This window comes from Aphanomyces astaci (assembly GCF_000520075.1).
Source record: "Aphanomyces astaci strain APO3 unplaced genomic scaffold supercont1.1, whole genome shotgun sequence".
Lineage (NCBI taxonomy): Eukaryota > Oomycota > Saprolegniomycetes > Saprolegniales > Verrucalvaceae > Aphanomyces > Aphanomyces astaci.
Genome location: NW_009798264.1, coordinates 228,135 through 240,403, shown reverse-complemented (window position 1 = coordinate 240,403; position 12,269 = coordinate 228,135). Strand labels below are relative to the sequence as shown.

Genomic DNA, 12,269 nt, shown 5'->3' with positions numbered 1-12,269 from the left:
TAAAATAATATTATTCATCCCACTGTTGATGGCAAAAGAAATTGTTGTAGACGACTTTCAAAGTCATCGACATGTCTGCCATTCAACCCTTGGCGTTGCTCTCGCTTCATCGAAACGACATTATCCGACTGAGCAACTTCCCTCCCAACGCCAGTCGTTGGATCACCGAAGCCGCCACTGTCAGCTGGTCGCGCGGCGTTACGTCCGTCACATCCAAAGATCTCGAGATGGAAATCAAATTCGGAGGGTCGCCTTGGGCCTCGAATGGCGAGGACGCCGTGCATTCCCGCCGTCTCATGCTCCACATCCTGCGCGTCTTGCTCATGCACGGATATGTCTTGTATTGCGCCACGAACATGAGCAACACTGCTAGTAGCAAGGACGTGCTGCTCTTCGAACGGACGGAGCCATGCACGCCGCTGATGATGGCCATCTCCGTCAACCAACACGACATCCTTCGAGTGATCGACGCTCCATCCGACGTCGTAGAGCGCATCACCTCTTGCGTCAACGCCCACTACCAGGGCGGCAGCGTCCGCGTGTCCGAGTACACTCATGGCTGCACCCAGTTCAAGCTATGGAGCTCCCCTTGGTCGTCCGGGCACACGCCGTTTGGACGGCTGCTGGTGGCCCATGTGTTTGCCCATCTGAGCGCTCTGGGGTGGAGGCTGTACGGAGCAGCGATCATGCAGAACACGTCGTCGGAAGGCACGATGGTCAAAGATTCGTGGTATTTCGTGTACGAGCCAGTCGTGCAAGTCATAAGTGCCGGTGTCGTATCTTCCAAGGGGCTCGAGTAATCGTCTAATGAATCCGTACTACATCACCATACCATTAAAGTCCCAACCAGTGCCTTTGCCTACTAGTTATTAATACGACGTACAGTAAGAGCATCTCCACCGGTTGGGACTTATTACCTGGTCTTATACGGATAATGCACGGATTAATGAGTCTTATGTTGATTCCAGCGATTAACAGTTAGTACTAGAAAGAGATGTGTCATCTAACGAGAATACTATGTAGGATGATAAGGACTGCCTCGGCGTTGCTCGTTGGGGGGAACGCGTTGATTACGACTTCTGCATGCTGTACACACCACCGTCCACTAGTCTAATATTGTTGTTACTGTCCTGGCCAACCTCGTCGTTCCCAGTTGTCGCCAGGCATCATCTATCGAGCGTACTCTCAAGGCGAACGTAGGATGATTGACTCGAACATTCATCCTTGTCGATGCATACGAATGGTTGAGGATACTAAAAGTCTCTCGAAGACTACTCTGTCACATTCTATGCGACGATTCTGGCACTCGAAGCTGCTGCTGTTGATGGGGCACGGGCGACATGTTGGGCAGAGTCTGCCGGGTCACCCCCACAACCACGGCCGGTCCCATCGCCTGGACCTGGTCCTAGGTGAGAATGCCATTTCTCGTTATGTACACTGTACGTACAGTACGTATTCTAGGGTACATACCTGCGACGACGTTACACAAACCAGTGCTTTTACGGAACAATCCAACGCGGCTGGCATCGTCACAGGAACGCGGCAGCAAACGACCCACGCCCGTCGGTCTTGCCACGTGATATCCCTTGGAACGACCTCCTGCAGCACAACCATCGGAGCGTCGGACCCGTCGGGCTCCACCAGGATCTACAACAGCATGCAACACATCAGCATCCTCTTTCTCCTCGTCCTCCTCGTCTCATCACACATCGTAACAGCATTATTCGTTTGAAACCAATTCCACATATAAGATTGTCCATTCGATTCGAAATTGGAGTATTTGGGTGCTCAATCGAAGTGAGCAGAATCACCAAATCGAAGGCAGACAATATCGATATATCGACCAATCAAAACACAAAACATGAATCAACTAGCCAATCAAATCATCCACTTTTCGAATGATTCAACATCGAATTAGTGTGTGATTGAAATTCGTGTGACACCTGGACGATCTTTACTAAAGTCAAAACAAAGAAAATCGATCGATAGATTTGGCAAAAAATCAGCAAAAACGTCCAAATTTTGGGTAAAAGGACAATATTAAAACAAGATATTGCAAAACGACACACACAAAACACACTCACGTACTTTGATGGCGAGGGTTGTGGGGTCGTCGACGCCGTACACTAGCGCGGTCACGACGACATGTTGCTGCCAGCCTGGCGCATAGGACGCCATAGGTGCAGGACACACGACCTACACAGTGAACTATACATGAGGTAGGTCCGGTTGTTGATAGAACTTCATACCGTGGCATGTGCAGGTTCTATGTCGACTGGGTGTGGCGCCGACGCTGTCACAAATAACGGTGTCGCACATACATGTGTCGTGTCCGTTCCCAACGCTCGAAGGAGGGGTACATGCTGCAAAGCACGCAAACGATCTCCAAGGGAAGCGTCTAGACGAACCAGCGGCGCGACGTCACGACCCACGACCGCTGTCAGCGCAAGCAGTCGGGTTTGCAACGCAGAAGTTCGACAAAGTATGGGATTAGCCGTTGGAGTAGAGACGGTTGGTGGTGGCCAGAACAGGTGGGAGATGGCGGCAAGCCAGTCGACAGCTCGATTCGCATGCAAAAGGTGCTCGAGAGAACACGTGGCGAGCACGGACATCAGCGCCACCACGTGCGGCACGTCCGTCGGGGGATTTGTAAACAGATAATCCATCTACATGACCGTCAACATACCATACTGTAACGTTATTGTGAGTTCGCTGTAAACACCCAAAATTCGCGCGGTTTGTCAAATAGCGTTATCAATAGATTGAATCACGTTGTCGTTCTGATTGGCTGAATATACTTGTCCTTTCCTGTAAGAGCCAATCAAATCCACTCAAAATTGGATTAGCCAATAGCGTCCATTCGTGATTTGATTCGATTCGACAGGGTCTAGAGATCTGTACCGAATCCACAATATAAACCAAAGCCATTTTGGTCAAATCGATTCGAAACTGGAGAATGTTTTAAGAGACCGTCTAAGCCAATCAACATCACGTTCTGTCGAGTTTCTGCCAATCCAAACTAGTATTGATGTAGCCCAATCTGGCAAAACAAAGGTAGACTAAATGTTGTATAGAATACTAGTCTATATCAGATTCAAAGTGATCAAAAATAGATTCGAGCGTAATCTATTGTCGATTTGATACAAATTTGGGGAGTGGGGGCAATCGAATCGCGCCGACCAAACCGATCCACAATCGATCTGATTGGTTGAATTTCATTTAGAAGGTTTTGATTGGCTAATAATGTTGAGCTCAATTGAAGTAGCCAATCAAATCGATTTAATTTCCAACGAGAAACTCGAAAGCACAATATCTATATTTGGTGAAATACCTGTTCGGTTGTGAACGCATATGGATGGGTATTGTGGCACTTCAACAACGACGCCAACGACAGCGTGATGGTGAGTTTGGCCGACAACGACGCGCCTACATGCACCAAGTCTGCATGCGCGGTGATGGAGTTCTCTAGCGCGGCCACATGCAGGTGCGGCTTGCAAAGGCGGGCGAGGGCGACGATGCTGCGGGACGCTTCCTCCCGAACCTACAACCACATGTGGCGAAGCATGAGATAGATGATGCGTACCTCGTCATGTTGGTCTTCCAGCAACGACAGCAACACGCCCGTGGCCACCAACTCGGTAGGAACGTGTGGCTGTCCGTCGTCCAGCGGCGTCTTGAGCAACCATTGCGCGATCGCGTTTGGTGATGCCACGTCATGGAAATGACGCAGCGACAGCGCGACTTCCCGACGTACGACGTGCGATCGATCCATCGCGTGCATGTAGAAGGACGAGAGGACCGACGCGTCTTTGTGCTGCAGGGCCACCACACGGAGAAGGCGCAGGGCAGCGACGCGGCTCGTGGGAGAACCGCTCGAGGTGGCGTCAAAGAGGATCGAAGCCACGGACGCGACTAGGGAGCGCGGGAGTTCCGTGTGTCGAGAGGAGGTTGCGAGGGCTAGGAGGCCGTCGATGGCAATCAAACGGATCCCAGGAGTCTCGTCGTGCAAGAACTCGAGGCAGATGGCTTGAGCTTCCGCCTGGAGATCGCTCGCAATCAAGACGTCACGGCAAATCTTAAGCACTTCTTCGCGCTGCTTGCGCTCGTCCATGAGGTTCATGCTTTGGCGGACCACTGGAATGAACTGCGCGGGGTTTACATGTGGACGGACCACCATCGGCTTGACCGCATGCAGCAGACGAAGGGCTCCGCACTGTGCACTGATAATGTGCACGCGATCTATTTCAACCGATTGCTTTTCTTGGCTGATTTTCCCAATGATCTCGATATGGCCTGACGACTTGCAGTTCGGGGCACATGCCGCGAGAGCAAGGCGCTGCATCAGCGCTCCGCACAGCCACGCATCCGTGTCGTTCAGTCCATGCGACTGCAGTTTCTCCCATAGAGAGCTCACATGGTCACTCGTCTCGTCTCCTGTGCGCACGCGGATCTCATCCACGAGCGCATGCACAGAGTTCAGGCGGCTCCGCGAAGTCTCCGCCATTTTGGAGTATTTCGGATCATCCGGATAAACTGCGAAAAATACCAGGATAAGTCTGAGCATTTCATCTTGGATATCTATTAAAATTAAATTGTTGGCTTTAAATTAGTAAAGGCGTTTGTAAAATAGAGAAAAATCAATTATTAATATTAATACTTGTATTGCTTCGACCCCACACAACATGGTTCGATACGCAGCATCACCAGACGCGCTAGTGGCTTCGACATCGGCTGATGCGGCGCTTCCGAAGGTTGTCCTGATTGGGACGGAGGAGCATCCTGGCCTTGATCTAGTGACTCAAGTGGTGAAGCGTGTGAGTGGATTGTCATCCGTGGACCCCGTGGCGGTGCAAATTCTGGCGCACGCGGTCCAGGAACTCGCTCCGACGCCGGATTTGTCCGCGTCGGCACACGTGTACGTTCCTGTCGGCGACAAAGTCCTCAGTGTAACCGTCGCCCAACTGCCAACGAATATATCGCGCTACAACACGCCGGCGCGACCCCATGCAGTGAGCGAACTCGTAAAGGCCCATGGTTCGTCTGGGGCTGTGGTGGTCGCGCTGTCTCTGCCGGAGCACGTTTTGACATTCGAAGCGGCGGCGTTTGCAGTCGCCAAGGGCATCCCGGCGTATTCGCACAAGAGCAACGCCCCATTCCGCGGCGTAGTCAAGGATGGCATCGCCACGTCGTTTCCATCGGACAACGTGCACGTTGTGTTCCGTGAAAGTCTTACGGATACGCAATTGTCGTACCTGAACCATACGGCCGACGGTATTCACTTGACGCAGCGCCTTGTGGACGCCCCGCCAAACGAGCTCAACACGGACACGTTCGTCGCAGAAGCTAGGGGTGTCGCGGCGCGGACGGGGGCCGCCATCACGGTGATCCGCGGCGACGAGTTGCGTGTCCAGGGTTTTGGTGGGCTGTACGGGGTAGGCAAGGCGGCGGCGCATCCGCCAGCGTTGGTCGTACTCTCGTACTACCCTCCGTCGACATCCGACACCACCGGAAGTGTAGCGTTGGTGGGCAAAGGCATCGTGTACGACACTGGCGGACTCGACTTGAAGCTGTCTGGCGCGATGCAGGGCATGAAGGACGACATGGGCGGGGCCGCGGGGCTTCTGGGCGGGTTCCAAGCCGCGGTGCTGTCGCGGTCAATCACCACCCGCCCGCTCCATGTGGTGCTTTGCCTCGCGGAGAACGCCATCGGCCCGCTGGCCACCCGCCCCGACGACATCCACACGTTTTACTCTGGCAAAACCGTGGAAGTCAACGACACGGACGCGGAAGGCCGCCTCGTGCTGGGCGACGGGGTCGCGTACGCCGTCAAGCACCTGAACCCGAGTCTGCTCGTGGACATGGCGACGCTGACGGGGGCGCAGGGCATCACGACGGGCCAGCGCATTGCGGCTGTGTACGCCAACACCAACGAGGCCGAGGCGTGGGCCGTCGTGGCGGGTCGGCGGTCGGGGGACCTCGTGCACCCGGTGCCGTACTGCCCAGAGTTTTTCCGCCCAGAGTACAAGAGCGAAGTGGCCGACATGAAGAACTACATGGCCAACGGCAAGAACGCCGCCGTGAGCTGCGCCGGCCAATTCATCGGTAACCACCTCGGCGCGTACGAAACGAACGGCCACTGGCTTCACGTGGACATGGCGTACCCTGTCGCCAGCGGCGGGCGCGCCACCGGCTACGGTGTCGGGTTCGTGCAAGCTCTTGTGCAGACTTTTAAGTGACGGGAAGACCGAAGCTACGCATGTTGATTTGCATAAGTTAGACTGTAATGGAATATGATGCCTTGTTTGATCGAGGGTGGAGATTTCGACTTGTCAGTTGGCACACGGAAAGGTTGGAGGTTTGGCACATTAAGTGGCCCTCGACACTGTAACTTCGGGAAAAAGAGAAAGCGACAGGATGTTCCATGTTGTTCAATTGGACTCACACGTGAATTTGTTTGTACCAGAGTTATATTGTCAATTTGATACAAATTTGGGGAGGGGGTGCAATCGAATCGCGCCGACCAAACCGATCCACAATCGATCTGATTGGTTGAATTTCATTGAGAAGGTTTTGATTGGCTAATAATTTTGAGCTCATCTGAGGTAGCTAATCAAATGGATTTAAATTCCAACGAGAAACCACGCCACAACACGAAATTTCACTCGAAAGCACAATACTTCTCGAAGAATTATGGCACGAATATGACGACTTACGGGAAGGGATCCTTTCCAGTACAACGCGGCAGTTGGCAACTTGGACAAGGCGTTGTATTAAGGACACTTGACATTTCGTCGCAACTACACCAACACGATCGTTGAATGACGTTAGCACAATAATGTTAGCTCAACCATATTGTGGGTCCACTCCAACGTACCTACTATTGTCGTAGCTCTATCGATAAAAACTTGATTAAACCCAATCGAGTTGCTTAGGTATGACTAAACGTCATTGCAACCCATGACTTGGACCTTGAAACTCGAGGGTGCCTACTAAACATTGAGCGACACACATGAATAACTACTTCCAAGTATGAATTCAATGTATTACTACGTATTGTGCTTTGAAACACGGATGGATAGAGCCGTCTCGCGTCATGTCATCTACAAACACTCACGAATTGTGCGAAGAGGAACTTACTTTGGTTTGGGGGGATGCCTCCATGGCACGAAGCTGTACACCCTTGTATCCCCATGATCTAAGCGTCGGGGGAGTGATTTCCCTCGCTAGCACGTCGCGATGGAGAAGAAATAATCTGTAATCATACAGTGTAGGTAAAGATCATACATAACTTAGTTACCATGAAGGAATTCCCCAACAAAGGTAAGATCATCTACGCACGACCCCTCGTCACCACTCACGTCAGCCCCATCCACTCCACGACCCGAGATAATATATTGTAACAACAGTTATTTCGATAAATTGTCGCAAATAATCTATTTATGAATGGCGTTGGATAAGGTTATCTATTTTCAATGATATTATTCAAAAATAACCTTCTTCGAAGTACAGAACATCTTGAAATCTTCGAACACCATCTTACCGCATGATGGCATACAAGGTCCAGTCATTCATCCATTTCTACTGCTCCACTGTACTACCCAAGACAGAGATGTTTGTGGCAATATGTCCCATCAAAACACACAAAGCTGGTAACTTTAGGCGTATACGTATATATCAAGTTGGTATGAACTCATTCAAAAGAACATAAAAAGTATTATTTCGTGTATTTAATTCAAATGGGTAAGTACTGTAATCATCTTGACTGTGAGTCACAATAGGTTTAGAACTACAGTGCTGTATGAAACAGTAAGATATGTCGATACGCGGGCGTGAAAAGCAATAACGTCCTAACGTTATTACTATTATCGAACAGCTGAGAGATCGATATATTATCCACATTTCGAAGGTCGCAATACATGTGTATACGTATATTTATTCTCAAATACGTACCCTGTACTACGATTTTACTACGCAGCAGTAGAATCGAATGAATTTGAGAATTTCCTAGCCAATCAAATTTCACAACCAATTATCGAGAAGTATAGTTTTGCCCATCAAAATGTTCATCTTTTTTAAAGGTGTATACCATACATTGCATAATCTTAAAATCTTAGTGTCAAATCGATACTCGAATCAACTGCGACGTACTAGTACAAATTTGAGTGAAAACGACAATACCTATTACGACTACTATTAATAGTAGTACTGTAATACGTAGTACTCAGAGTACCTCTGCAAGCGGCCTCGTAACCGTGATATAACTCAAAACTTGCTCATTGTTATTCACATGTGAAGCCACTGCGACAAGAGACTATAAGTACTTAAGTACTTACTGTAGTTTACAGTAAACGTGTATTTGGACACGTTAACATGTAAATCCCAACAAATTTGTCCGGCTATTTCGTACGAATTCAACTGTAAAGTTGAAATTTTCCATTTCTGCAGGGAATTCATTTCGTCCTTTCCACAGCTAGCATACCCAGCCAATTTGCGACAAGATGTTTGGACGGGGATTATTCGCCTTTTGAGAATCGTCAAAAATTAATACTAGAATATTTTTAGAAAAATATATAAATTATTCGCAACGAAGATATTTTTGGTCACCCTTGGACGCAGCTCGTGGCGGCCGATTGATTCTGATACGGCATCACCCAAAATCATCGGTGGCCAAATCCATCGTTTTGTGGACTAGTTGTCGAACGAAAGCAACCTAAAAATCTGCTTTAGATGGCAAGTACTGCGTTCGATTACTTCTGGGTATCTATCTAGTCGGCTAGAAACCACCGTCTCCTCTCAATTTGTTGTGTGTGTATGTATATACATACTATTGTAATATCACCTAGCGTTGTAACCAAGCAACACCACAGCGAGCGAGCAAAATGTGCGTGTATTCTTACTCGGCTTTGGTATCTTCATCGTCGCTGTCGTCACCGTTGAGGACGCTGTAGTACTCTGGATGGGCGTCCACACAGTCGCGCAGCGCAAGCGTCTGGGGGCCGCACTTGGAGAGGAAGTCCGCGCCTTCCTTCTTGGACTCGTCTAGGCACGCTTCCCACGAGGTAAACTGGTCGCCGCACGGCCCGGCTTTCATGAAGAGGCAGAAGCCGCACTCGGCCTTCTTGGCAGGGCCGCAAGAATGGGACGCTTCGTCATACGAGGACGACGTGCACAGCACTCCGGATAGAGTCAACGGTCCGTCGGCCAAGATCGTCAGCGACGCTTGCGTCGGTGGAAATGGGCTACATCACGCCAGATCATATGAGTTGCATGTAGTAGTTCGTAGTATTGTCAAAAATCCGTTCGAATATGGACTTGTGAGGTGTATAATCGAATGAATTGGACAAATGCATGTTAGAATGTCCTGGCCAATCAAACTACATTCATGAGACATTTCAGCCAATACTCGATCAGCAACGTTTACGTTGGCGGGCCAATCAAAATATTCATATCATTGAATTTGTATACCATGCATTGAAAAAGCTGAAATGTTGACTCAAATGCATTCTCGAATCAGCCAAGTCCAAATTTTCAGCGAAAACCATCATCAACGTCGAATTAGTGTGTGACTTCAATTAGTGTGATACCAATCACCACAGGACACCATTTTACATACAAAATTCAGTACAAAGAATGGATCGATAGATCTGGCGATTCAGCACAAAAGTCCAAATTTTTGGTAAAAGGACAATATTGAGTCATTCGGGTATACAGTGTGCATAAGACATACAACGATAGGTAGACGTGTAACCTTGACATAAAGACAATACATACAGTATGCAGTCCAATAACATATGCAACAATACAATCGTATTTGCACCCAATATATATATATATATATTGATGTACTTGTAGAACGGAAACAGTTTCGACGCAAACGAAGGCAGCGTGCCATCAAATGAGGACAGACCGACGTTCAATCCTTCAGGCGAGTCGTCGATGGTCAAGTAGCCTGCAGCTTGCAACCGCTCCAAAAGTACGTTCGAGTACCCGCGGGTGTATCTATATGCATACCCAGCAACCACAACGGTGAAGTCGTGATTATGATACAACGGCGGAGAGTTGTACCCGTCTTCGCCACTGACGGACACGGTGACATGCGGGCATTCAACCGCGTAATGCACGTCGCCGTGCTCGGTGGACACGGACGCGATAGCCGCTTGTGCATGTTCGTCCTGAGCTACGGCTTGGATTTTGACCTGAGCGAACAAATCAGCACGTGTGAAGCGAGTACACATCATCTTGTACCGTCACGTTTTTGCCGAGAATGGGAGCGAACGCATCTAGTTCTTCCTTGGATGGATTGTACTTCAGCACGACGCTGGATTGCGCAGAGACATCGCCATGCAACGCTTGGAAGCGGGCCTTGATGGCGTCCTGCGACTTGGCGTCCAAGAACACGCCGACGAATTCCATGCGCTTCGGCGTCGCCTGCTTAGGTGTTTCGTCCGATACCGTCTTGTTCTCGCAGGAAGATGTCATGCTCCATGCACTCCCACCAGTCAACGCAGCCACGCCCACGCCGAGTGGTCGCGCTTGAAACAACGGACGACGGAAGAAGGACGCCATGCCACCAAATGAATGCCACCGACGAAAATGCGAAGCCAATGGTTGGATTATCCGGACATCCTAAACTTAACCGGCACATTGAACCGATCGATCAATCATGCCGTCAACTCACCATACACCCGAGCAGTCGTACTAGTTGGGGGTAAAGCCAGCCGACGTGAGGACGCACGACTAGCCGTAAGGAGCCCAAAGTATGTGTCTGCTAGCTGGGCATTCGCATTGACCACTTTCCGCTTGAACATGCCCTGCAAGTCCACGCATCGAGGGTGCATTGACGAGAAAGTAAACAAGTCGTTTTTCGTTCTTGAGAGATAAGAAGGAATAGCAGAAAGATGGAGAGAAAGATAAGCCCCAGCGTGCAAAGGAATATAATCAGCCCTGGCAGCACCGTGACCCGCCACGCCTTGATCGCCTCGACGGAGGTCAACCGACGCTTGGATTTGTTTGAGCCAAGGCCATTGAAAATACTATTTTTTACTTACATGTATTTGAGTTATTTATTTGTGCCTCCTGCCCTGTTGAATTATTATCTCAAAACAACTTAAATAAACATATTCAATGGGTACTGTATGCTGTTATCGGAATGAAATGACTTATTTATGGAATTCGTAGGGAGATTGCCTACGAATTCATATTTAACCAATGAAAACACTCCTGTACAATGATTGGATAATTCAATCACATATCAACTTGACCCGTTAATAGTTCAATACTTGCTTCATAACAGAGGTATACTTATTGTACGGGACTTGTGTGCTTATGGCCCACACAAGAATTTCCATAAAGTCTTGATTCACAAACGCGTCCAGCTCGACTGTCAACAGAACTTTAACTCTCCCTTAACGATCGCTCTTTCATACTACGTACTAATACAACGCAGTCTAAATTGCGTACTGCTAACGATACATACCTAGTGTTATCAATGGCATTACTGTACCACTAGGAAGCCTCACATTCCCCTTTGGCATGTGACCTGTACAATAGAGGAGGATTGGTCAATTGGAGTCCGGCAATTTGTGATTATCTTGAGATCTCATTGGATATGAAAATCGTAGGATCAGCTCCCTACGATTTCGTCAATTCACAAATGAATTGCGAAATTTTATGTTTGCTACAAATTCGTATATAACTTGGAAAACAATTGAGGTTGAGGATTTCGAAATGGTGAAATCGTAGGGGTGTGTGCCTACGATTGCATACAAAAGTCAAGTTCTGGCCTACAAATTCCATAGAATGAACTTTTTATAGCTCGTTAGTACTGATTACGTAGTACTTCGAAGTACCTTGCACGATTTGCATAGTTCACATTTGAGACCAACAACTAACGGTTACCGGTAGTTAAGTCACAACGGTGGTCGCCAATGGCCCCCTTCGTGCAGAGAAGAATCGCGCATACATTCTTGACGTTGGGACAATAAAGCGGTGATGAAGGAATAAGCTCGGCAAAAGCCTTACCACGGAGGGTGTTCAAAGCTGCCGACATCAAAGGCAATACGATGCAATAATGCGCCGTAGTTAGAGGCTCTTTTTGTAGTAACGTTATTGTGAATTCGCTATAAACTTCCAAAATTCGCGCGTGTCTGCGGTGAACGACGAAGCAATATTGAATCATGCTGGAGTTCTGATTGGTTGAATGTACTTGTCCTTTCTGTAAGAGCCAAATTAGCCAATATCGTCGTTTCGTGATTCGATGGGGTCTGGAA

The 12,269-nt window shown here is 48.8% G+C and overlaps 4 protein-coding genes across 4 annotated transcripts; 2 read left to right on the top strand and 2 right to left on the bottom strand.

Moving 5' to 3' along the window:
- The first annotated feature begins 46 nt into the window (after positions 1-46).
- H257_00080 (hypothetical protein) lies at positions 47-829 on the top strand. The gene has a single exon (XM_009822595.1). The coding sequence runs from the start codon at positions 72-74 to the stop codon at positions 798-800; it is 729 nt and encodes a 242-aa protein (XP_009820897.1). The 5' UTR covers positions 47-71; the 3' UTR covers positions 801-829.
- A 272-nt stretch (positions 830-1,101) lies between these two features.
- Positions 1,102-4,525, bottom strand: H257_00079 (hypothetical protein). The gene is made up of 6 exons (XM_009822594.1): positions 3,584-4,525; positions 3,332-3,541; positions 2,250-2,666; positions 2,089-2,196; positions 1,471-1,647; positions 1,102-1,405 (listed from the first exon to the last, which is right to left on the bottom strand). The coding sequence occupies exons 1-6, from the start codon at positions 4,502-4,504 to the stop codon at positions 1,280-1,282; spliced, it is 1,959 nt and encodes a 652-aa protein (XP_009820896.1). The 5' UTR covers positions 4,505-4,525; the 3' UTR covers positions 1,102-1,279.
- A 106-nt stretch (positions 4,526-4,631) lies between these two features.
- H257_00078 (hypothetical protein) lies at positions 4,632-6,319 on the top strand. The gene has a single exon (XM_009822593.1). It carries the CDS (start codon positions 4,683-4,685, stop codon positions 6,234-6,236), a length of 1,554 nt encoding a protein of 517 aa, XP_009820895.1. The 5' UTR covers positions 4,632-4,682; the 3' UTR covers positions 6,237-6,319.
- A 2,487-nt stretch (positions 6,320-8,806) lies between these two features.
- On the bottom strand, positions 8,807-10,596 carry H257_00077 (hypothetical protein). The gene is made up of 4 exons (XM_009822592.1): positions 10,246-10,596; positions 10,066-10,196; positions 9,847-9,999; positions 8,807-9,239 (listed from the first exon to the last, which is right to left on the bottom strand). The coding sequence occupies exons 1-4, from the start codon at positions 10,564-10,566 to the stop codon at positions 8,894-8,896; spliced, it is 951 nt and encodes a 316-aa protein (XP_009820894.1). The 5' UTR covers positions 10,567-10,596; the 3' UTR covers positions 8,807-8,893.
- Positions 10,597-12,269: the final 1,673 nt, after the last annotated feature.